This window comes from Vulpes vulpes, chromosome 3, assembly GCF_048418805.1.
Source record: "Vulpes vulpes isolate BD-2025 chromosome 3, VulVul3, whole genome shotgun sequence".
In the NCBI taxonomy this organism is placed as follows: Eukaryota; Metazoa; Chordata; class Mammalia; order Carnivora; family Canidae; genus Vulpes; species Vulpes vulpes.
In genome coordinates, this window is record NC_132782.1 from 4,388,946 (window position 1) to 4,415,644 (window position 26,699).

Genomic DNA, 26,699 nt, shown 5'->3' on the forward strand with positions numbered 1-26,699 from the left:
AAAGACCATTTGGTGTGATAGTATTTGACAGAGACCTACACCACCCGACTACCTGCAGGAAGGATGGTCCAGGCAGAGGGAAGAGAACAATCCCCTGGGGACAGGCAACTGTCCTGCAAGTTCAAGGAGCACCAAGAAGCTCAGTCTGGAGAACAGTTGGGCCTGGAGGTGGGGGGATACCAGAAATGAAGGCGCAGAAGTTGTCAGGCCCCATACCCTGGAGGTGGTTGTAGACCATGTGAGTGTTCAGGATTTTATTTAAAAGTGAAGGAAGCAATTTTTGGCCTGAGAGCAGGCCTACCCAGAAATCTTTCAATACATCCTTCAATAAATACAAGGAATGGTTACTCTACAGAAAAAACAAGACAGACTATTGTGGTAAGTTTCACATAGAGAAATAAATGCCTATTGAAGAAGCAAGTGTCTTTTCCAGGAAGAAGGAAGAAAAATCCAGTACCCATTGGAGCCAACATTTGAATTTACAGGACCCTCCTATTTACTGCATGCAAATATAAAGACAATTTTAAAATAATAGAACATAAAAACCGAAATAGGACACATTTTCTTTTTATTTAAAATAGAGCTCTATATGCTTCACAGAAACAAGTGCAAGGAGTGATTGATTTATTAACTTGGCCACTTTACAAAACAATACATTTTCAGAAATGCATACATAAAAATATAACATTTAGGCAGATAAGTCTTTACATTGGAGGCAGCTGAAAGTTATGCAATAATATTTAAAAAGCTTTAAAATAAATACTTTTCTGACTTGCTGTTGGTAAAGTTAAACATTTTGGTATGAAGGCTATCACTGAGTTCTTACTAAATTTTAAAATACTATTATTTCTAAAGAAAATAAGTATACGTGTTACTACAAAATGCATATTTCCATAGACTAGAAGTTAATGAAACATCTGAATATCATTCATTTCTCTTTGGAATTTGGAATTCTTTTCAGTTTCAACAATTAAAATTGTAACTACAGAAATTGCCATCTGCATTTTTTATACTATATATTGCCCAGTTCTTATTTAAAACCTAATTTATTTCTTCATATTCTTTATATACATTCATTTGGGCCTGCCCGTTCAAGAGTAATATCTTGCTACATACTTATGAATATCAGCCAGCTTACAATAAGTCTTTACACCAGTGATTCTTTTCACAATAGTTCAAGAGTTCAAGGCATGTTTTGCGATGTCAAAATGCAGTGGTTTTGACATTTGTAATATGTTCTTAGGTATAAGAAAAGTCACACTACCAAAAGAAAAGTATAATTAATATTAGTACTTTGAAAGTCAATCCAAAATTTTTTTTTGAGATATGAATCTAATTTTCTGATTTAGGACATTTTAAAACCTGAAATACAGATTAAGTTTGAATAATTTTCTCCAGTCTAGGTTCAGAAGAGTACAAGAGCTTGACACTAGTCATTGTGGAAACTAGAAGTTAATATTTTGGGTCAGACATCCTTTATATAAATAGAAAAAAGAGTTAGATTTTTGGAAAGTATTTAATTACTTGTCTTCAGCCTATTTAAGGAAATGGAGATACTAGTAAATCTCATCTTATCCTTGCATTAGTTAGAATGTAGGCATGTAGTTGCCTCTTTACAGGCAAAGCCGATGAACAGGCTTACACATGGAAAGACAACTCAACGGAGATATTAAATGTGGGTCCATGTGTCTTGCTGCAGATTGTCGGGGCTGAAAAATTAAATCGACAGAATAAACACACAATCTCTTTTCCTTGTCTTGGAAATGCTAGGATGAAGATCTAAAGAATTTCCCACCAAAGTTCTCTAGTCAATTTGCAGATGTCAAGAAGCATTTTGAAAGTTTAATTCTCATTTTCTGAGGTTGTACAAGCAGGACCCTTTTTCTGCACATAAGGTGCATTTCTGAAAAATATAAAAATATTTGAGTGGGAGGAGCCAATTGCAGGTTAGATTTCAGCTCCTATCTTCCCCTCAGGGGTGAGTACTTGTGTAAAGTACAATATACCCAGCTGGATATGGTGACACTCAATATAAAGCTCATTTCCTAATACATTCGGGCTCTGTGGCTCTATTAACATTCAGGTTCACGTGCCCCAGTGTAAAGATCTTAAAACCATTAGATCTGGAGATAAATTCTTCTTATACAATAACATGGACCAGTGATGAGAAAATATAGTCATATCTGAATATATTAAAATCTAGGATGAAACAGTGTGCATATTCTCCCAAATGTTGTGTTAATCTACAGCTGAATTAAGAAGTACCCTGGAAGTTCTTAACAGAGGGATTTTAAAAATGGGAACTATTACTTAATTTCAATACAATCTTATGTTACAAACCATATGCCATAACAGCCTAATTCTAAAAGATGGCCGATGCAAAACAAAGCGATTGTATGAAACAGCAGAAATAAATTTAGCAATCACATTATGAGACTTGGATTTCACATTCTCTGTCCAAGTCATCATCTCTGAAGAAGAATTGGCATTAAGGCAAAAGTAGACATTCCTTATATGTTAGCTAAAAGCTAGAATGTAACTAACTGGTAGTCTTTTAAATAAAATGTAAAAGAAAATCTTCTCTGCCTTTAAGAAATACTCTCTTCATTGTGCCAAATGAAAAATCACTGGAAAAGGCAGGAGACGAGACCTCTCACATGTGGGCATGGCAAACTAAAATCTTGCCAGGAAGTTCAGTGTGGAGCAACCTGAACATGGGCTAGAAGACTAGAAGAACAGTAATTACAGAAGAAAAGCAGAACATAAAGTAATGAGAAACTGAGACGAGAGAAGACAATATGCTACTAGCCCTGGTCTGAGATTCAACTACCTATCATCTCTCGCTTCCATCCCATTCCCAGGCATAAAAAGAACAATCCTTACAGAAAGGAGGAACAAGAGGCATGAGGTGTCTCATCATTACTTGCCACTTGCACAAAGAAATTCTGCATTCTCACAATTCCTAAATTTCATTCAGCACTTTAGTGGTTGCCTACCTAACATGACAACTATTTTACGACTTTTCCCTGGTCTGTTGTAGTTTTTCTCACTGACTCCACCATGAGTGAGCAAATTATTTTAGCAGAAAAAAAAAAAAAAAGAGAGAAGTGAGATTTGATCAACACCATTAAACGGTGCATTATATCAGTATACATTCCAGGTAGGTCTCAATGCATGCTAATTATTTTTTAATTAGCAAATGTGGTAGAGCCCTGTGGTGGGTGTCATCATTTTTACTTATGATGAGTGACTTTAATCTTTGATCCTTGGTTTCACCATCTATACAATTTGGGAGTTGAATTATAAAATCTCTTACATCCTTAACAATTTCCGAATTCTGGTTTTTGTTATTGTCTGTGACACATATTAAATAACTTAGACAACCAAGGAATTCTTTTTCATTGGAAGGCAAAATATTAGATTGATTAAGTTAAATAATACAGTTGCTTTTTACAATTGGGACTAAATATAATTTTGGAAGACAGTAGGGAATTTTTTAAAAGGAGGCAAAAAAATAAACATAAAAGCAAAGCTAGAGAGAAAAGGGAGTGTCAAATATTGGAAAATTTGCATTGAAACACTTTGAAAAGCTGCCTATTATGGAAATTCTATTTAATATTAACATTTTTAACGAAACTTTTGTATTCCAACCAACATTTTTTTCTTCTGTTTAGAAGAAGCCATCAGAAGCAAAGGGATGACTGTGTTCACTAAATAGTGCATAAAGTCCCTGTCGGCATTACCTTAGGGAGGGAGCCAATACAGAACAGCGTCAAACATAGAAGGAACACGTTTCACATGGAGAGGATATTTAAAATATCTTCAAAAACCATGACACCATTTTAAGATATGAATTCTTAAATATTTCCAAGTAACCTAAAATGTTGTATTTGTAAATTTATTTAAAGGGATGCTTTTATTGAAGGCGTTGAGCGCCATCAACTTGACTCACTTGCTACTGTTACTTTCTCAATTTCCTGATGGGAAATAAAATGTCCAAACTTTAAATGAATTTGTTTTAATAAATTCATTTAAAATAAAAATCTCCATATTTATTTTAAATAAATAATCAAAACATATGCCCTCCTAAGCAATTTTAACTTGAATTTCATGTAATGGCAAACGTGGGCTCCCTGCTTTCAGATAACTTGCTCAGCAGGTTCCCTGATATTTTTGCGTAAACTCTAAGACAGCCCTGAGTTTTCTCTGCCCCAGTAAGTCACATGGTGGCAAAATTCCATCACAGTAGTTTTGTTTAATAATTCTACTATAGTAGAAGTATTAATAATAATAAATCTTATCGAACTTGTAACCTAATGAATCTATCATAGATCTTCATTTTAAAATAAAAGCTGATTTTGAAGTCTTCAGACACTGCAACCAGGTTACTATTTTCATACAATCATGGAAATTTAAAATGCAAAGTTAATTGAAAGTATAAAGATGAAAAGCAAGTGCTATGCCTAAAATAGTGCACGACACAGTCATGTTTCACTTAACTTTCAAGTCAGAACATAAATTAAGAATTCTAGATGTGACATGCCAAATATTTTAGACATAGAAGAAAGCACACAACAGAATCTGTACAATTACACACTTAAATGCGTAGCTTAAAGGCAACAAGTTCATGCTTAATATTGACAACAAATAATGTTTCCCTTATTTTAAGGAAATGATGCTGCATAGAAACCCCATCACCACTTTATACAGTACCAACATTTCATAAATAGCATTTTCCCAAGGTTCATATTATACTCAAAGTCAAAATATTTGAAAGGAGCAAAGAACACTGACACATTGAGCCTAAGAAGAATATTTTTTTGCTTATAACACAATTCAAAAGAAATAAATATTATACAATGACACTCCATCAAAAACAAATAATACATACTTTAACAGTCTAGGTATATACAATAAACTTGTTTTATGCTCTAAACTTTATCCTGCTTTTGTAAGTGAGCATTTTCCATTTGTAATCATGTAGAGGATTAAGAAAAATTAGAGCTTTTAATTTTTTTTTTTACCATTTCTGTTAACCTATTTCTTAAGAAGTGTGTTTGGTAATTAAGATGTAAGACTAGTCAGTCAGAAGCTATAGTAAACTAACACAAAACCAAGAAAAAAAATCTCAAAATGTACAGATTTCTCTAGAGTAGAAGCTGAACCAATAAAAATATGGAGTTCTATTTGGACATACCCAAATAAATTATAAAACATAGTATCAAGGAAAATGGAGATGTTAAAACATTCTCTCAGAAATTAAATGAGTATATTCACCCAACACAAGTGAATAAAACAGAAAATACTATTCTCATTTATTTGAACAACCATATAACTATAGTACAACCACAGTAAATAAATAATTTTATTCTCATATATTCAAAAACAATCTATGAGAAATCAAGGTATTAAGCACAAGCAAGATTACTCCTTCACGTAAGTTTTTAAAATCCCTTCATATACGCAATTTAAAAAACTGATTACATAATTTGGATTGTTTGCAATAGCCAAATAAAGACACTTTCTAAATGTTTTGCAAATTGAAAATAATTTCTGGAACCCACTGTTGTAGGGAACTCAAGACTTCCTACTTTGTATTTATTTCCTTCTGCCAACCTGACACCTACATCCCTGTTCCCATTTCCAAATTAGTCTTAAAATCTCTGAGGGCAGATCCCATCCATCTTTTCTCTATTGGCCCCAATACTGTGGCAATGAAGAAATGGGGTCCCCTATCTTATTTAATGAATGGATAACTGCATGAGTGAGAGTACCACAGCTGTCAGATATTTGCCTTCGATATCTCATCCCAGTCAAATGAAGATGGATTCAGTAACAGATCCCATGGCAAAATGAACTATAATCACTAGATTGTGCTCTGCATGAAAATACATAGATATATCCTTTCAAACACTGTTACTCAAGTTATGGTGTGCAGAACACTAAAATGTGGGATAGTAAAAAGGTTTCCCTTCTCTTCATTAAAAAAGTTCCATGGTCAAATAACTTGGGAAATTTAATTCAAAGATATTCAAGTAACATTTCTTTATTGCTAGATTCCTCAAAGCACATGATATGCTAATGTGTACTATCACTTTCTAAGAATCTATCAAAGAACGCTTTCAGTCTTGGAACATCTCAACAGAAGAATGTACTAAGGAACAGAGCTTCGGAAATAATGTTTTAGAACAACAAAAGATACCATGTTAAATCTCCTTTACCAAAGCAGAATTATAGATTTGAATGAAATATTCAATGTTCCATGTATTATTCAGAATTCATCACTTCTGTCCCCACAGAAAGTAGAATAAAGGCTAAAGTGTCAGGAGCCTTCTTTTGCATCTACTTGCTCATTTTGAAAGAGGAGGGAAATGACTACTTCTAGGTACTGAAAGAGTTTTCATATTTTTTCTCAGAATATTTCCTACTTTCCTCCTCCTCCTATTCTTTCTAAGTGTGTATGTACAAAAGTAGTGGGGACCTCTGAAATAAGTCTTAAAGATCTCTTCTAACAACGAGTCTTTATGCCTGATTAATCTCTGGAAGAATTCAGAAAACATTTTATTTATCTAACAAATAGGCAGACTATGAAATTTCTATGAGGAAAATGTCAATGGATATTGTCCTCAGAATTCACGCAGGTCCATTATGACTGTGCAGAACGACCCAATTTGTCTTCTGTTTGACTAAATCACAAATACCATCACGAAAGACTTGTTTCTGCATAGGCAGAAAAGTACTGTAGGGGAATTAAAGGGAAAGTAGGAAGCTAGCTAAGTCTACAGTGGATTATCACAAGATTTGGACCTAGTGCCAGCTCCACCACTATGTGACTTTCGGGATTTCTCAATGTCTCAAGCTGTCAGATGTCTCATTTGTAAATGAGAGAGAGTAACAACTGTAGTGGCTTTCATACTGCTTTGGGGGCTGCTGTGGTAGTCGATTTATGAAGAGCAGGGCAGCAGGAAGAGGGGAGGCCAAGAAACTGGCTACTTTGACCTCACTTCCATCTGTCAACTGAGCACCTCCCCTTTCAAATGTTTTAGACACTAGAGTTCAGAGAAATATGTAGTTTTTTCAAAGATCCTTCTTAATTTTTTTTTAAGATCCTTCTTAATTAAAAAAAAAAAAGAAAACCACAGATTATGTAATCTAAAATTCTGCTGAGATATAACATGTTCTAGTTCACATTTTTAATGAATATGTTTTCATCTCAAAAAAATGCTTTTACATTTCTTTTTCTTCATTCATGTGCTCTTGATTCAAGTAAAATAAAACCTTAATGACTTGTATTATTTTTGTCTAGCTTATTTTACATTTTTGTAATATCTTTCGTATTAAATAAAAAGATGAATTGATGTGCTGCTTTTCAAAATAAAATTAAAGACAACATGGAGATGAAGTCAATTCTGGCCCATACTTGACTTTAGAGTTATTTTTTCCATGCTGCCTCTGGGCTCTTAAATACTGTACTGCATTATATTTGAGGTAGAACAACAACAACAAAGAGGAGAAATACATTCACAGAAAGAGGGAAAATGAGAAAAAAAAAGCTGTGAGAGACTTCTTTTTAACACAATTATCATCATTAGGCTTTGCAGTCTTCTTTGACGCAAAGTTGAGAGATCGTCTTTTTAATACGAAGGGCCGTTAGGCGGGCTGCCCCATTGGCATACCAACACTCTCTCATTATTCTCCCCATGACTCGGAGTGCCTTTAAGAGAGAAAAATATTAAACATTTTAGCTAGTCACACAAACACAGTACAAGAGAAGCATAACCACAAGCCCAGGAATTGATGCTAAGCTCTGCTGAAGAAACAGTAAACCTAAAACAATATTAGATCAGGACCAAACCTCTTTTTCAAAAAAGTGGAAACACACACATTAACCTTATAGAAACTCTCTTAAATGAAAATTCAATCTGAGAATTTTCTGAGAATATGGTAAAGTAGCTATCTTTTAAAGTCTGAGAAGGGGCATGAAAGACAAAAAGGGATATGGGATGAGTTGTAAATTCCTCTATATTGATCTGGATGGTGAGTACGTATGTGTATACTTCTTTTTTCAATTCATCAAGCCATATACTAAGATTTATGCATTTTAATATATTTAAATTATGCCATAACAAAATAATGATTTAAATGTAAATATCAAAAATTCTGAATTTAAAAAAAAGTACAAGTGAACTGCTAAATAAATAAGATAAATACTCAGAGGGGAAAACAAGAAGAATGCATGAATCCAGAGAGCTATAAGAAATCACTGAAGTAAGTGGCCACTCTGGTGACATTTGCTGATCTCAAAGCCTAGAATTTCAGAATTGATGAACCACTTGTGAAAGATAGGAAACAAAAGCACACAGAGGGTGTCAAGTCAAGATGTTTCCAAAAAAGTCCTTAATATAAGGATGAATCATTCTTACCAGGAATTTTGTAAAGAAAATTATCTAAATCTTGACTTTTGGGAAGGAAAAAAATCAAGCCCAGGACTTAAAATGTTACAGTAATCCTAAGCTCAAGACAAAAATTCATGAGCACAAGGGAAAATAAAGTATCATAAGCTGGAATCAATTTAAACAACGAAAAGTAAAATCAAACCATCAAAACATTAGATGCTAGAATTAAGTGTATAAAATACATAAAAATAAATATTTAAAAAGCAAAGAGGAAATTAAAAAGATAAGTTAAAAAGAGTGTTTTGTTTTGTTTTGTTTTGTTTTAAGAAAAAGTATGAATAAAACATCTTGACAACTCCTCAGGGAAAAAAAGTGCAAAAATAAACTTTTGGGACTAAAACAAAATTAAAAGCTTTTCCACAGAGAAGGAAACCATCAACAAAATGAAAAGCCAACCTATGGAATAAGAGAAGATATTCACAAATTATATATCTGATAAGGAGTAGTATCCAAAATATATAAAGAACTTGTGCCACTCAATACACACAAAAAACAAATAGTATGATTAAAAAATAGACAGGCGACCTGAATAGATATTTTTTCCATAGAAGACATACAAATGGCCTACAGACATATGAAAAGATGCTCAACATCTCTACTCATCAGGTAAATGCAAAACAAAACCACAATAACATAGCACCTCATACCTGTTGGAATGACTAGAATCAAAAAGAAAGAAAGAACAAGTGTTGGTGAGGATGTGGAGAAAAAGAAACCTTTGTGCACTGTTGGTGGAATGGAAACTGGTGCAGCCCCTGTGAAGAACAGTGGGGAAGGTCCTTAAAAACTTGAAAATAGAAATAGCATATGATCCAGTAATTCTACTACTAAGTATGTGCCCCCTTCAAAAAAACCCCACTAATTCAAAAAGATATATGAACTCCTATGTTTATTGCTGCATTATTTACAATAGCCATGATATGGAAGCAACCTAAGTGTCCATCAGTAGATGAGTAGATAAAGAAGATGTGGCTATAGATACACAATAGAATATTATTCGGCCATGAAAAGGGAATGAGATCTTGCCATTTGCAACAACATGGATGGACCTAGAAGGTATTATGCTAAGTAAAATAAATCAGACAGAAAGACAAATATAACATGATTTTACTTATATGTGGAACCTAAAAAACAAGACAAATGAATAAATTAAAAAAAAAGCAGAAACTGACCATATATATATACAGAGAACAAACTGACGGTTGTCAGTGGAGAGGGAATAGGAAGTATGGGCAAATGGATGAAGGGTAGTGAAAGGTACAGGCTTTCGGTTATGGAATGAGTAAGTCACTGGGATGAAAGGTACAGCATAGGGAATACGGTTAATGGTATCATAATAACATCATATGCTGACAGATGGTAGCTACACTGTGGTGAGCACAGTATAATGTATTGAGTTGTCAATGTTGCATACCTAAAACTAATGTGTCTCAACTACACTTCAATAAAAAACAAACAAACAAAAAAACCCAATAAATTCCCATCTTTTTCTGACTGAAGGAAAACTTTCTTGACATGAAAAATATTAAAATAAAAAACTAAATGGATGAGATAAATGGCAGATAAGACACATTTGAAGACAAAATTAGTGAACTGGAAGATAAATATGAGAGATACTATACAAAGACACAAATATGGAAAATAGAGGAGAATAAGAGACAAGAAAAAAAAGAGAAAAAACCATAAAAGGTCTAACATGCATCCAATGAATTCTCTAAAAATGGTCAAAAGAGGGCAGCTCGGGTGGCTCAGTGGTTTAGCGCTGCCTTCAGCCCAGGGCATGATCCTGGCGACCTGGGATTGAGTCCCACGTTGGGCTTCCTGCATGGAGCCTGCTTCTCCCTCTGCCTGTGTCTCTGCCTCTCTCTCTCTCTCTCTGTGTCTCTCATGAATAAATAAATAAAATCTTTTAAAAAAAAAAAATGGTCAAAAGAGGCAATGAAAGGAGGAACTATTTGGAGATCATGGTTCAGAATTTCCCAGAACTGAGGAATGTCACAAATCCTCAGAATTAGGAAGTCCAGGGGTGCCTGGTTAGCTCAGTTAGTAGGGCATGCAACTCTTAATCTTGGGGTCGTGAGTTCAAGCCCCACATTAGGCTACTTAAAATAAAATTTTTAGAAATTTAATAAAAAAAAAAGTCCAAAAATTCCAAGCAAGATTAATGAAGAGACACCAAACACATCAGAGAGAAATTGCAGAATACCAGACATACAGAAGTTCTTACGGTAGTCTGGAAGAAAAGATAAATTAACTAAAAAGAAAGAAAGCTCAACTGACTTCTCAACAGCAATAATGAAAGCCAGGGACAGTGGAATAACACCTTCAAAGTGTTAGAGAAAATAACTGAACCTAAATTTGTTCAAGATAATTTGTTCTGAACCTAAATTTGTTCAAGATAAAAAACCAAATAAAGATATTTCCAGACACCCAAGCACTGAAAGAACTTACAATCCCTAGGTCCTCCTAACAAAAACATTTAAATATAATACGTTTAAAGAATGTTCATCAGGAAATGAGAAAAATGATCTTCAAAGGAAGCTCTGAGAGGCAAAAAGGAATGTTGAACAAAGAAAATGATAAACATGTTCTTAAGTCTAAATAAATAATAACAGTATAAAATTACAACAGTATCTAATACATGGGATTATTACAAAACAAAATAGAACAAAAATACTAGACAGAAACGGTCAAAAATTGCTCATATCCACAATGTACAAAATTGATCACATTAAAAAATGACTGTTAGGTCTATTCTAGAAATGTGATTGGTTTAACAGTGGGAAAATCTGTAAATGCAATTTATCACATTAAGAGATGAAAGTAGAAAGACCATATCATCCCCTCATAGATAAGAAGAAAGCTTTTATCAAAACAAAGTCAGCTTTTATTTAACCTGATTAAAGTTTTGACAAACAAAGCCTGCAGCAAATATCAGATTTCAGGAGAAATGTACACAATTTTAAGAATAAAACACAGATATCCACTATTAACCCTCAAGCAACATTATACTGAAGGCCTAGAAACTAAAGTAACAAAGAAAAGGCTTGAGGATTGGTCCCAGAACTCACATTATTTGGAGATATGATTGTCTATGTGGACACCTCCCCCAAAATCTACAGTTTTATACTCTAAGACATTTTTCTCCACACACATGCATATGTATAGTAGTGTTGTTTAAAAATATTAAAATCATACATAAATCAACAATAGAAGAAAAAATTGTACTCTAGCCATATAATGGACTACTGCACCGATATGAAACTGAATAGATCATAGCTACATGTGTAAAGGAAAGAGAAAAGAGATTAAGAAGAATAACTACAGCAAGTTTCAATAATATGTTTCACAATTACCCAAAAGTAAACAATGTATTTTTAGTGTGAGTATATATACACATACACACTTTTTTCTCTCATAAGGAAAAGCAAGGCAATAATAAACAATCACCATAGTAATCTCTCAGAGGGGTAAGGAATCTTGGTTCTATTTTTTGCACTTGGTAGTGAATTCACTGATTTTCATTTTATTATTATACTTTGAATTTCGTATTATACATGAAATTGTTAACATTAGAAATAATTTAGTTCAATTTCAGTTTGTAAATGTCTCAAATCCTGCTTCTAAAATAAGTAGGTAGGTAAGAAATCTATGTAAAATAGAAATGTCAAGACATAAATCCTTTCCTAAGTAGAGAAAGAGTGAAACATGAAGGAGGGGGAAATGAGGAAAAAAAACTACTATATAAAATAACCCTTATGACAAAGCCAAACTAACAAGCGACACTTTAAAAAGACCTCAAGGGCAGCCTGGGTGGCTCAGGGATTTAGTGTGATCCTGGAGACCGGGGATCGAGTCCCACGTTGGGCTCCCTGCGAGGAGCCTGCTTCTCCCTCTGCCCGTGTCTCTGCCTCTCTGTGTCTCTCTCTCTGTGCCTCTCATGAATAAATAAATAAAATCTTTAAAAAATCAAAAAATCAAAGGACCTCAAGTATTATAATACGGCAAAATCTAACAGTAATGGGGCTGGGGGAGATTAAAGCCTCAAAATAGTTGTGGAACTGGTTAGATGGTTTGTAGTCTTTCCCTCATCTTTCCTGCCTTTTCCCTGAGGGAACGGGAAGTCTCCACCTTCCTGTCAGGGAGAACAGGCCCTGCCACAGCCAAGTCATAAGCCTACGGCCTACGACATGACGCTCACTAGATGCATCGTTGGGGATGGGGAGGTAGCAGTGGACTCTGCCATGAGGAAGCTTTTCTGATAAATAAGCTGATAAGCTCAAACTTGGGCCAGTGAGGGGTTAGAAATAATTTACTGGCTATAAAGATGATTGAACCTGTAATCCTCTGTCTGGCACAGACACGGACAACCAAATGTGTCTGTGCTCCTGGCGGGGAGGGGGGGCTGTGCAACTGACTCTGGTCTAGGAATCTGGTCTAGGAATGCAAGTGATGTGGGTCACCTGAAGCCAAAGCACAGAGCCACGTGTGCCCCTCCAGCTCTTCTCTTTTCCTGACCTAGACGCTTGGGAACTATGTGTTGAGACAGCAGCACCCCAAGATCAAAGTTACCTGGGTTACTGAATCACCACAGGGAGCACAGCTGCCTGACGGGTAAGGGACTTTAATTACGCAGCAAGAAATAAAGCCTTGTTGGGTCAAGTCACTGGGATACCAGAGCTTGTTACTACCTCTTAACTGAGCATTCTATATACACATGACTGAAGGGAATAAAATCTTTCTGAAGACTGATCCGAGGACATACACTTACATATGTGAAAGGAACTGGATGCCTAGATTAAGAGAGAAGAACTGTATGGGCTTTGACAACCTTCCCTGATACTGACCCCAAAATTATAATAGATAAAACATATAAGAACACAGCCTGGGGCTCCTGAGTGGCTCAGTTGGCTAAGCGTCCAACTCTTGATTTTGGCTCAGGCCATGATCTCAGGGTTGGGGGATGGAGCCTCCCATTAGGCTCCACCCTGGGCATGGAGCCTGCCTGAGATTCTGTGTCCCTCTGCCTCTCCCCCTCTGCCCAACAAAAAGGAACATAGTCTTACTTCACAGCTTTGCCACTGGTTTGGGATACTTGGTCGAAATTTCTGGTCACAAACAACTTTCCTCATTTCTTCTATTGAGGGATCTGAAGGCACCATGTCATAATAAGGCAACTGGTACTCCTCAACAATTCCTAGAAGATATTTGCATAATAAATTTCCCAGTGTGAATAATAAACAAAGATGCTTATTTCAAAAGAATACCAATTAAGTCCTAAAAGCACAAGTGTCACCCTGGGAAACTGGAAAGTCAGGTTTATGAAAACTTTGAATCACTATAAAACTGAGGATATAAGGATAAAGCACTCGGCTGAATAATTATTGCATAAGTTTATAAAATGTGTACTATGAAAACTTACATAATTTTGATAATTACAAAAATTTTACATAAAACAAATTGTATCTATTTTATAAAATACATAATTTCATACAATTACATTATATATAATTTTATATAAATGACATTTACAGAATTTAAATTACATAAAAGATAATTTTATATTATAAAAATTATGTAATTTCTGATTCATATAAAATACCATCATACAATTCAAAAGTTATGCCTAATTGCAAAATTTATAGCATGGCCTCACTTGAGAATAGAGTCTGTTTCTGAATTAAATAACCTTTTCAAAAGAGAATAGCTTTCTCCTTTTGAAAATTGATAGACAGTCTTTTAAAAGTTGAATTTCTTACATTTGGATTTTGGAAGTACTGGACCGGAGAATGTGCCACAGCAGCAGCAAAGGTACTAAAGATGGAGAGTTCAACATGAAGGTTCATATCTAAAGAGTCTCAAATACAACAACTTGACTAAAAAATCTGTCACAGGATTTTGAGACCCATTAAAACAAAAGTTTAATGAGAAAAAAAAAAGAGTCTCAAATGCAAAGACCTGACCTTATCAGAATATTACCTGAACTTGAGAATTTCCTCAAAAAATTGTTTGTATTAACAGTCCTTTCAATTTAAATATTGAAAATATGCCCTAATATTATGTTAACTAATATACTATTTCAACAGTTGAAGAAAATTTAAGGACAATGACCTAAAAGCAGATCCAGAAAAATATTAATATGAAAACTTTAAAAATTATTACAAGCATGTTTGAATCTTGCTATTTACCACACGCTGTCCTAAGCCCTTCACATGTTTTAAGAAGAACCATATTATCCCTACTTTACAGAATGAGGAAACTGAGGCACAGAGTCATCAATTTGCTCAAGGTCAGAGAGCTTCTAAATGGCAGTTCTGGAACTCAATCCCAGGCTTAAGAATTCCATTTTAATTCTACTGCTTCTACAAATAGCTTCACCTTCCTGAACGGTTTACTATCTTATCTGTGAATAAAAGGGGAAAAGCATATTCTCTCATTCAAAAGAATTTTACCCTTGTAAGTTGAAAACATTTGTTTTTACTCATTTTTTAAAAAATGAAATTGGTGTAAGGCAAAATGACAGCAATACAAAATATAAAAAGTGACACTGATTTGATAATGACAGCTCTTTTATAATGTTTTCTATGGGCACGCTCTGTACTAATTAATTAACCAAATTAATCCATGAAATCCTCAAAGGCCAAGGGGCCAGTTTTGTTATTCATTTTACGGAGGAAAGTGAGACCAAGCAACCTGCCTCAAGTCAGACATTGAGGAATTTGCTAAACTGTGGCTCAGTTTTAAATCTATCTCACTGGAAAGTGAAAACTCTAATCCGTTCTCTACCAGTAGTTAACTCTTCTCCACGGATGCCACAATGTCGTCAGGCTGCATTTGGAAGGTTCATCCTTTCAAACTCTTCCTCTCATTATTAATCTCTAAACTGCTAGGAGAGGTAGAGTCAGGAAGTTAGTCTCTGCCCACCTCTGCCCTCCACGCTCTCCCCTCCATATTCATTATCACAGGGGAAAAACAAGTACAACAGCAACAGGAAAAGCCTGAAAACTAGAAGACCTCAAGTCCCGTGGCTTTTGGTAGGTCATTTAACATGTTTGGGTCCAATTTCTGTTAGAAAGTAGGGATCCAGCTAACTTCATACAAGTTCAAGAAAATTTTCAAGTGCTTTGCAAAGTATCATTAAGAAAATCAGAATTATCAAGAGACCTGTCACCCCTACTTGAGCTGTAATCATAATACAAAAATCATCATTTTATGTAGGATGCTCCACTTTTGCCACTGGAAAGACCAGCAAAATGTATTCTCTTAAATGTTAAAAAATGATTCAATATAGTGCTTAACAAATACATAGAAATCATATCTTGTATTCAGAGCATCAAGGAAAGACAGATGCGAAGAATACTTCCAACACCTTACCTCCAACTGAACACCTTCGGGCTATTTCCCAGTAAACCAGACCAACAGAATAGATGTCAGCTCGTTTGAAGGACTCAAAGATATTCACATTCATTGTATCGTCAAGCATTTCAGGAGCCATATACCTTCAAAAACATGCACATCTCAGATCCTCTGTATGACTTTATAGCAATCCGGTAAAATACAACCTTAATAAAGCCTCACACAAAATATAAATCAATAGCTTACATCAATTTTGAAAGTAGATCTAAGCCACTGTAATAAATTAAATTTAAATAATACAGTTATTGACTGACCTATAATTTTATTTTATTTTATTTTGACTGAACTATAATTTTAAAAACGTTTTAAATAAAACTAGAGGTCATCCTACTCAGTGTGTCAAAGCACATGTGCCAGGAGCCAAATACTTGCAAGGACAAGCTAGAGGGAAATTCAGTAAGCAAAGCACTCGATAAGAGAGATGGAACTCAACTTCCACTAACAGACGTTGCCATGGAAAGCTCCTTGAGGGCAAAGAGCACCTCTTATTCATTGTGGTGGGCCCAGGACTCTAACAGAGTGCTCAGCAGCATTCCATAAATACCTTCTCTGAATGAACAATTTTATTATACACTGGCTTCAAGAAATATATACACATTATATATTGGCTACAAGAAAAGCACAGCCTTGGCTGAATAAGATGAAATCAAAGAAAGTACAGCCCATTGGAGCTGATGGAGTCTAGCTGTCCTAGGGGGATTTTGACGATTTCCCAGAATATTAAGATGAGGATGCAATTACTACCCGCCCCCCCCCCCCAAAAAAAAAACTCTTAAAAGTTTTAGATCCTCTGAAGGAATCCAGCATCCAAGACTTCCCTGGGGGTCTCTAATGTGGAGGCTGTCAGATGAGCAAGTTGAAGCTTACTTTTCATAGAGAAAAGAAGTCCCATAGGGCCGCTGGGTTTGAATAAACTTCCCTGAAGTGTTCCTGGAGCCTCATTAAATTCTCCTAGGGAACCAAGTGAAGGGCTCCGAGGGACGGGCCTGGAATCTCAAATATGGTTTGGAGGCCAACTGTACCAGAAAGTCCGTAGTCCCAAGAGTCTTTAACAACTCCGGGAAAATATTTTGGTTGTTTTCTGATTTCAAGGTCAAGAGCCCACAAATTATGTCAAAGTAGCATGAGCCTGATATTCAAATAAAAGGAAATGGAAGTATGCTGGCCATATGGCCACAGGCTGTCCAGAACAAGAAAACAGCAGAAATCCCATTACTAATGGGCCTGTCGTAATACAAATGTAGTACGTTCTGCTTCTCTTGTACTTGTTCTGAACTTTCAGAGACTCTATTCCTTGAATGTGGGACTTATGTCCAAGCTCCTATTATCCTAATATACATCAATTTGGGAGACTTGTGCAATTACAGTAAATACAAAAAAAAAATGTTACATATTCTTAAATATTAGGGGAGTACAGTAGTACATGTACGCATTTATTTAGAGTCCCTCGCTTATCTATCTCCATATATCGACCCTGCATCTATTGTTTAGAACAGTGAACAAACAGAACTAGCCCCGAGTTTCAGTTCATTTATGAGTGTAAAGGCTTTGGAGAGCTATATACTGATGACATTTATTTTCCTTCCTACCCATAGGAAAATGTATTCTCAGAAAGTGGAGCACTCAAAATAATGTATCATCATCTCTTCCACCCTCCCTCTCTACTGGATTCGCCACTCAAATGGCTACTGTCTATATGACTGAAATGCCAACCATCCTTGCTTCATAAGCATTGTGTCACTGACTTCTCAATGACCCAGAAAAGACTCTCCGCTTTCCTGGGCCTAATGATTTTCCATTTAGACCCCCACCCCCACTCCACTCCCCAAAAACCCCCACACACTCATCACAGGATTTCATGCTTACAGGGCAGTCATACATCTGAGTGTGCTATGAAAGTTATCTTACCTTTTGGTTCCCACTTTAGGATTCTGAGGTATATCTATCGTGTTCAGTACTGAATCATGCTTCACAGCCAACCCTAAGTCTGCTATGGCACAAGTTTCACATTTTTTCACTAAGATATTCTTTGATTTTATATCTCGATGAGCAATAGCAGGTTTACCTATGAAACATAAGAAAGAATACTCATTTTTCCTTTTTGTTGCTGAAGACTGACTCTCTCCAAAAGGAATCATTTTGAAGACCTGACTCAAGTGTCACCTCCTAAGACAGGTCTTCCCTGTCCATACATCCCGATCCCCAGTCATTCTCCACAGAGTACTCCATTTTGCCCTCTTCATAACCCTTATTACTATCTAAATTATATCGTTCATTCACATGTGGTTTTTTTCTAAAAGATTTTATTTATTCTTTCATAAGAGACAGAGAGAGAGACTGGCAGAGACATAGGCAGAGGGAGAAACAGGCTCCTCAAGGGGAGCCTGATGCAGGACTCAATCCCCGGGACCCCTGGATCACGCCCTGAGCCGAAGGCAGACGCTCAACCACTGAGCCACCCAGGTGCCCCTTTACATGTATGTTTAATTATCTGTCTCTCTCAACTAGACTTTAAGCTGCCTAAGGGCAGTGCCTCTGTCATACTCATCAGCATGTCTCTGATGCTTAGAACACTAGGTGGCACTTAGTGGCCACTAATAAATTTTTGTTGCATGAACAGGGAAAGAATTAGCATTGCTACATCCACATTAGAACATAGCAAATATTCTCTTATAAAACAAGTTTCAAACTTCTACTACCCTAGACCAGCAGTTCTCAGATGTGACCCCCCAGATCTCTGGGAGTCTTTTTTCCAACACATGTCTATGTGATGTTACCTTTTCTTCACATACTTCAACAAAACAATATGATGGAACAACTGAATGAAGAATATGCATGAAAATCCACACATTAAGTCAGACAGTAAAGATATTTGCAAAAGTGTAAAACAAAACCATCACTTTCACTAGGTTGGTTTTTGTATTATAAAAAAAAGATGCAAATTTTTGAAACTTATTTAATATTTAATTGATTAATTATTAAGCAAATCAATAAATAATTTTTCAATTTTTCAATCTTAGCTTCTAATATAGTAAATATGAAAAGATAGAACCCAAACACATAAAAACCTTTGGGGTCCTCAATGATTTTTAAGAGTTTAAAAGGATCATAAATCCAAATTTGAGAACCACTGCTCTGACAGGATAAATGACTTTCTAGAGTAAATTCTCTATTAACTCAATAAATAGAAAAGACAGTGGGTATTATTTGGCCTTTGAGTACATGATAAGTAAATATTTTTTCAAGATCACATTACCATCTCCAACTATTTTATCTATCAAAGGTAAATATTTAAATTATTTATGTTCTCTGAATATAGAGCATTTACCACCAAAGCAAGATCTCCTGGGTATATACACTAAATGGCAAAGTTGGAGCCACCCAGTATAAAAATATTATTATGGCTAACACAATAAAATGATGAGTATGTAGATGAGAGTTGGCTATACCATGATACTACCCTCAGCTTTATAAAGTACCTTAGTGTTCCTTTGATCATTGTTTGTTAGTGTTACATTTGATCATTGTAATAAACTGAAATACAGCAAAACACTAAAACACAACTTGATGTTTCTATCCTCATACTCAAGCAGAAAAAAATTAGAAAGAAAACGCATACCTTGTGTCCCAACAATCTCCATATGTAGGTGGGCCAGACCACTAGCTATTGAAAGTGCCAGTTTGATCATGCCAGCCACTGTCACTATGTTTCTATTCAAATAGTCATATAAAGAGCCCAGCTCGTGATATTCGGAGACAAGCCAAAGTTGAGTCCAAGTTCCGTTATCTAAATGGGAAAAAGTCATTGTATTGCTGTAAGTATATGATGAGGAAGAAACCAAAAGCTTTTAGCAACTGTCAGCATTTAAAGTAAATCTATGTTGTTAACAAAGCAAAGTTAATTCCTTTAGTGATGATGTTGACAGTCCAAGATGGCAAAGTAAAATTTCTCAACGAATCCCTGAAGATATTGATGTACTGGGACCTGTTGTATGTACCCACTATAGCTACAGGAAGCTGTGAGAGTGGTTCTGACCAAGTGACAACTCCTTTCTTATTCCCTCTATGTATTGATAGTACCACATTCTAAGAGGAATTACTGACAGCTGCGTTTAGGCTCAGTGCTGTGCTATAAATTATGGTGAGCTTTTAAGAAAGATTGTTTCAGCACGAGCCAGAAATGCGCCAAGTTTACACAATGTGTTATTACTGTAATAAAAGCTCTAAAAGTCTAAGAATGTTCACCTTGTTCACCTTTCAAAATACGAAGTCAATTTTCTCCAAAAGCTTGCGTTAAAGAGTCAAATACAGTTATTAGACATTTTCAAATAATTTCCTTCATTTAACCAAAAGCTAACCCAGCTTATAAAATATTTTTAGCAGAACAGAAATTAGCCTAAAACTTCTCCAGGTATTAGAATCCCTAGAGTTAGCTTTAGCTTTCAGAATAGTGTCTACAACAGCCCTGGGCAGTCCTGACCAGTTCTGACGCTCAGAGAAGGGACGGTATAATGAGCATTTGCTAAGGACTTTTCTATTAAATGCTTTATGTACAAAAGCTACTCTTAATTCAAATATTTAATTTCCAAATCTGGGTAGTGATAAAATTTCCTAGGAATACAGAAACCAACATAGCATGATAAAGTTCAGTAATAAACTGACCACGTATAAAACTAATTCTTACTCATACCTCTCTCTCTCCCTGCTCAGCACCAAGGGCTGTCTTGCCCTCTCACATCAACGTCTTTGTCAGTTGACTAACAAGTGGAACTATAAAAATACCACAAAAGATTTAGAAATGAGAATGTAACAGGATGTTAGCAGTCATTTGAAATCACCCACAAAGCCACTGGTGGGCAGTGACAGAGGCAGTGACAGTGGCAGACCTGTTAAACTGAAGAAGAGACAATCAAGGATGATCTTTCTTGGGCCTATTGTTTTATAATCAAATCAACATCATGATTAAATTAGCCACATCAAAATAATCCATATAACTAAAGTCATTACTGCTTTGAGAACAATGCTAATTAATCTAATCAGTAGGTGTAGTTCAGCTCTATCTTAGCAAGGAAAAGAAAAAGTTCAAAGCTTACTAAGAAATATAGTCTGGATATATTTTTGATAGTCTGGATATATTTTCAAAGTATATTGAGTTATGAATTTGGAAAGAACCTGTTTTGTTCAAAGCTCGTCTTGGTTCTACTCAGTTTATACCTGGCAAATCAAGACAACACATGCCATCAGCAAACATAATTATGGCCAAAATGTACAATAGTTCTAAGCCCCTCTTTTGTCATCTACTTAATAAGAATCAAGCTTATACTAGACAAAAATAATCATAGATTTTAATTTTTATAGGCAATGATGGATCCCTGATATCCACAGATAATCTATGTTTTAGATAAAGGTTGCAATCTCTGCCTCACCAAAATTTTTCATGAAGTATTACTGATTCGAATAAAAAAATTGATTGGGTCAAGTTTTGCTCATCCTTGTGCCCTGTTTCCCTCTGTTATGGGAACTGATGCACAGTTAAATGAGTAAAAGCTATGCAAAAAGAAGAAAGCATAGGTAACCCACAAACTATATCTAGCCCCCGATGACTCAGGGATTTATGCCATGTTTTATGAATACTGATTTAAATACCAGAACATTGCTGCTCTGTCTTGTGCCACAAAACTCAAAAAGTCACACTGTTTGGGGTTGTTGATGTTAAACCTCAAGATATAATTCATACTCAAAGTACATTAATAGAAAATTTCACTAAAATTAATTTGCTTGCTGCCATTCTGTGTTCATGGAAAATGTGAGTCCTGGAGTCGAAGCCTATTTATATAGATGAGAACTACAGTCCTAGCAAAGGTGAATATTCAGCTAGCACGTGTTGGTATGTCTGTACCAGTTATTAAAATATTGAAATATTTCTGTCCTCACTGGCTAACAGTTGGTATTCAAAATTCCAATGCCATTTCTTTGCCCTAGATACACAAAGCAACCTCCTCCACCTCCCACCACACCCACTGACAAGATGCTTTCAGATCTCTGGGCAAATAAGGCATAAAAGCTAGCATGGCAGGGTTTCCCCAGGACTCTGTGCCAGCCGAAGGTGCTCTTCTGATTGGTTGATTCCTGTGCCACACCAGTCACCCAATATTTTAAATATCAACCTGGCTATGGCGTCACTATGGTTTCATATTACTTGTTTGCCCTGCCTTTATTGTATGGCTCTGTACATTTATCTGTGGGGAAGAGGAAAAGCATTTTCTACCCTCAATAAAGAAATTAGATTTTTATGTAGATTTTATTAAAACAAAGAAATTATTTATCTTGACCTGATGATAGACATAACATATTTACTTGCTGAACCCAATTACATTGAAAATACCTTTGTTGTCAGCAGCAATGAAGCCAAGTATGTTTTCGTGTCTCAGCATAACCGTCTGGTAAATCTCTGCCTCACGAAACCAAGATCTTTCATCTCTGGAGGAGAATATCTTTACAGCCACATCTTCCCCACACCATCTTCCATGCCAGACCTCACCAAATCTACCTTTTCCTACTATCTCCTGAAGCACAATCGTCCTTGCAATTGTTCTTTGAACCAACAGAGGTAGACCTAACCAAAGAAAAGATGGAATTGATTAAAAACAGGCAAGTGTCAGAAAAGAACTGTCATGATGACGATTGTTTTCTCATAAAAAGGCAAACATTTAAGCGCTTTCATAATTTTACCAACTGAAGAACTAAGCACCATTATACCGAACTTTAATGTCAAACCATGCTCAAAAAAACCCTCCAAATTCTAAATATGAATTTCTCTTCTCACATTCCCAAATAAAGATTTCTTGAACATAGCCTAGTGATACAGATACCTGATTTTCCAAAACTGTTGCAAATCTCCCTGATTTGCCCACGAGAGCTAGTCAAGTTACTAAATACACAAAGGTCAAAAAAAAAAAATGCCATTAGCCTCTAAAAAAAATGCATTGTTTCTAGTACAACTAGGGAAGCAGAAGAATCCCTTGTGATTTTTTTTAAAAACCAAGTTAAAATTGCACAGTGAAGAATCAGATTCAACAATCAAGGGAGGTAATCATGTTACACAAAAAGCAAGGCATAGTCATAGAAAATAATCAAACGGGTATCCTCTGTGAAAAAAAAAATTCAAAGAAAATATATTCTGAGTGTATGTGAAAAGTTCAGGCTCTTTGAACCAATACCCCCCCCCTCCCGCCCCTAGAATTCTATCCTAAGGGTTTAATGCAAAACGCAGAAACGCTTCTGTCAAAATATTTGATACATTATTATTCATGGAAAATAGAAGGGAAAGTATGAGATAATAGAAAAAGGTTAAACATAGTGCAGCGATTAAGAGGACAGATAAGAAAGATAAGGACCTAAGTTCAAATTTCAGCCGTGCCACATGGTAACCACAGGCAAGTAACGGGATTTCTCTGAGCTTCAGCTTCCTTAGATAAAAAATAGGGGATATTACCCCTGTCTCATAGGGGTAATACAAGAATGAATAAGCATGTTAAGCACCTAGCACAGTATCTGGTAGAGCACATGCTCAATAATGGTGAGCCCTTAATATTCTATCTTGGAACAGATTACCTCGAGCAAATGATAATGATGCTGCTGCTTATGAGCAGGCATTTCTTAATGACATGGGAAAATACTTTTGCCATAATGTTAAATGAAAATAGCACAGTAAATTTTACCAGCCATCTAGGTAAGTGTACCTAGCCATTCAAAATACGCACAGGAGAAAGACTGGAAAGGAAATTTGCTAGATGCTATGATGGCTATTCCTATTTCGTGGAATCAGGGTGAATCGTGATTTTCTTCTTTCTAATATACATTTTCTCAGTTTCCACAACGGGTACTTATTACTCTTATAATTAGAAGAAAAGAGTTAAGAGGTTACAGTAGAAGTTTACTCTGGGAAGTCATGTTTAGTTATTATCCTCGTACTCAGATGGCTTGCAAACTCTCATTCTGCAGCCTGTAAGCTCTGCAGGCTTCGGCCTCTGCTCCTGAAACGAGCTGTGGTTTGTTCAGATGTTCTCCTCTCCATGAGAACCACCCACTGTGGCTAAATAAGCACAGACTATAAGGTTGCTATTATGGATCTCAACAATTAGTCATAGAGCCCCATAGCCAGAAAGTTCTGAGATTGTCTAGTTCCACTTTATCATTTTAGAGCTGAGAAAATCAGGGCCCTGCAGTAATCCAAGACTCGCCCAGAAATATGCTATAGTGGGAGGCCGACCTACAACTAACATACTGGTGTTCGGTCCAAACTCTTGATCTCCCCATTCAGTGGATGTGCCTGCTGTCCTCTCCTGTTGGGAAGACTTCCAGCAATAACTCTAAGGGCTGTTTCTGCTGAATACGGTCAAGTTTACTACTTGACGGCACAATAAAAGTTGTACTAGCAATTATCAGGCCAAACTGCAATCTCAATCTCTCTCCTCCCTTCTCCTCCCTCCCCGGCCCAGTCTTGCAGGCACACACTCGCAAAAACATCACCATTGTCAACCGCAACCAACAAGAGCTGACCAGAGAGGTGGATAAGCCCATGTTTTCAAACTGCAAATTGACCAAAGCACAAGACCAATGCCACAGACCGTAGACAAAGTAAGACAACAACATCGAAGGTACTTAGCACAGCGAGTAAGCTAAGACACTAAAACTCTGTAAAAGCTGCTTCTGTATCTTTCCAGGCAACCACCTCAAATCATCTAGTTCTTGTTCATAGGCTTAGAGATTTCATTTAAAGATACAGAGTCTTCAATTCTCCCTGTAGGTTCATTTTACTTCTTCTACTTCTTCTTCTTCTTCTTCTTCTTCTTCTTATTATTATTATTATTTTTTTTTTTTTAACCAGGGTTTGTAGAAGGGAATGCCTGTCTGATGGGAAGGCATCTTTCGGGAATGTCACCACCTTTCAGAAATGTTACATTAGGACAGGAAAGCAGTGATTCCCCCAGTCTCTTAGGAGCCACCTGAGACACCATCCATTCTCAGAACCAGTCCAGCAGCACATCAGTCCACTCTCCTTTCTCGCAGGTATCACATCTCTTTGAAATATGTCCCTGACCTGGTCAGGGATAAGCTTCATACTTTTCACTTCTCACCATCTAACAAAACTGCCTTTGCCTAAAGTTTGCTGGCCAGTTAGGAGAAGCAAAGAGGGAGCAGAACCACCTGATTTCCTCCCAATGAATGAGCTTTCGTGATGGAAACCTCCCTGCAGCTAGACCCGTTCTCTCTGATTACCAAAGGCTGCCATCAGCTACTCTTGGCCAGGGCTCACTGCCACATGGATGTGGATGTAGCTGGCTTTGAGAGAAAGTGCCTACAACTCTTCAGATTTGGTCATTTAAAAAAGTCATCTGGGCTTGGATACATTTACAGCTTTCTTTTTAAGAATGATCTTAGAATAATTTAAAGATGAGAGTCCAGCAGGCATTAAATCCAGATTTAGGGTTAAAGGTGCATAAAAACACCAAAAATCTTAATGTTCATTTTTTTTTTAAATTTCATGCCCTGGCACACGACTATTTTCTTAAACTAAATAAATATCCAGTCTCTGGGTATAAAATCTCCACTACTTTTATTTGAAAGGGAAATTCTTAGTCATCTTAAATATATTCAAGGAAGAGCTCTAAAATACATATTTCTACTTAATGTCTTCAGAGTAACTGAAATGTTGGGGGGCATTAAATAGATGGTTATTTAATCACTTGAACTTTATAAAGAAATTATATTAGAGGAAGTGGGCACAAATCAGAGCTCTCTGTGGTCATATTTTGTGCTTAAAATGTTACCAGCGCTTAGGAAATTAGCCAGCGCTGGGCCTGGGATGTAAAGTCAGGGAAGGAATGAGTACTACATCTGAAAAGTTTTACTTTTAAGGGAAGAATGTCAGCTTTCCATGCAATAGTTTAATTTGGAATTTAGTTCTATAAATTTTTCCTGGTATGCCTCCTTTGAAAGCCTGCCACCTCCTTTGTGGCATAAACATTGTGACCATTGTCAATGACAGAGCAGGCGATCTTGCCCCCAGAAGCAACAGACTACCTGGGCTCTGTGAATGACAGCACTAGGCCTCTCTTTTCTGGACTCTTTGGTGAGTCTAAAGCTGCTTGATGTTCACTACAGATGCTTATACAGATGCTATCACCCCTCGGTCATCTGCCCTTGTTAACCGTGCCTGTCTGGAAGCTCCTAAAGGCCAGGGGCTATGGAGCTTCTGAAAGTCTGTTTGGGGAAATCATCCTTAATGACCCTTCCAAGCAAGAGGGGGACCCAGGGGCTTCTGAAGTGACCCCCCCCCCAAGGCTTATCCTGGTTCACATTTCCGCTGTACCACATGCCAACAGGATTTCTGGACATATACATGAGGAATGGGCATTTTAGAAAGTCTGGTATTATAGAGAATTCTGCATTGTCGCCAGAAATCCAAAATGCCCTCATACAGCTTGTGCTATGAGAAAGGCTCATTTAGGCCATGAAACAGCCTGGTATCTTGAATTGCTTCACCAGGGGTCCTGGAGTTCCCCTGGTTCTGGAGAAGAACAGAATTATCAGAGCATCTTAGCAAACGCCAGCCCAGCAGTGCTTGCCGCTCCCTACCATCTCCGTTTCTATGCTTTAAGAGTACATTCTTGGGGCCGCTGGGGGGCTCAGTGGGTTAAGCACCTGCCTTCCGCTCAGGTCATGATCCCAGGGTCCTGGGATCGAGCCTTGCGTGGGGCTCTCTGCTCAGCGGGGAGTCTGCTTCCCCCTCTCCTCTCTGCTCCTGCTCCCTCTTGCTATCTC

At 36.5% G+C, this 26,699-nt stretch overlaps 1 protein-coding gene across 2 annotated transcripts in view; it reads right to left on the minus strand.

The window, feature by feature from the left end:
• Positions 1-551: 551 nt before the first annotated feature.
• ACVR1C (activin A receptor type 1C) overlaps positions 552-26,699 on the minus strand; it is an 80,432-nt gene continuing 54,284 nt past the window's right edge. For both annotated transcript variants that reach the window (XM_072751561.1, XM_072751562.1), the window contains exons 4-9: positions 22,258-22,488; positions 19,492-19,659; positions 17,781-17,937; positions 15,831-15,955; positions 13,523-13,653; positions 552-7,714 (exon numbers count right to left, since the gene is read on the minus strand). In XM_072751561.1, coding sequence (XP_072607662.1) covers positions 7,589-7,714; positions 13,523-13,653; positions 15,831-15,955; positions 17,781-17,937; positions 19,492-19,659; positions 22,258-22,488 — 938 coding nt within the window. In that variant the 3' untranslated portion in view covers positions 552-7,588. The remainder of the gene's footprint in view (positions 7,715-13,522; positions 13,654-15,830; positions 15,956-17,780; positions 17,938-19,491; positions 19,660-22,257; positions 22,489-26,699) is intronic.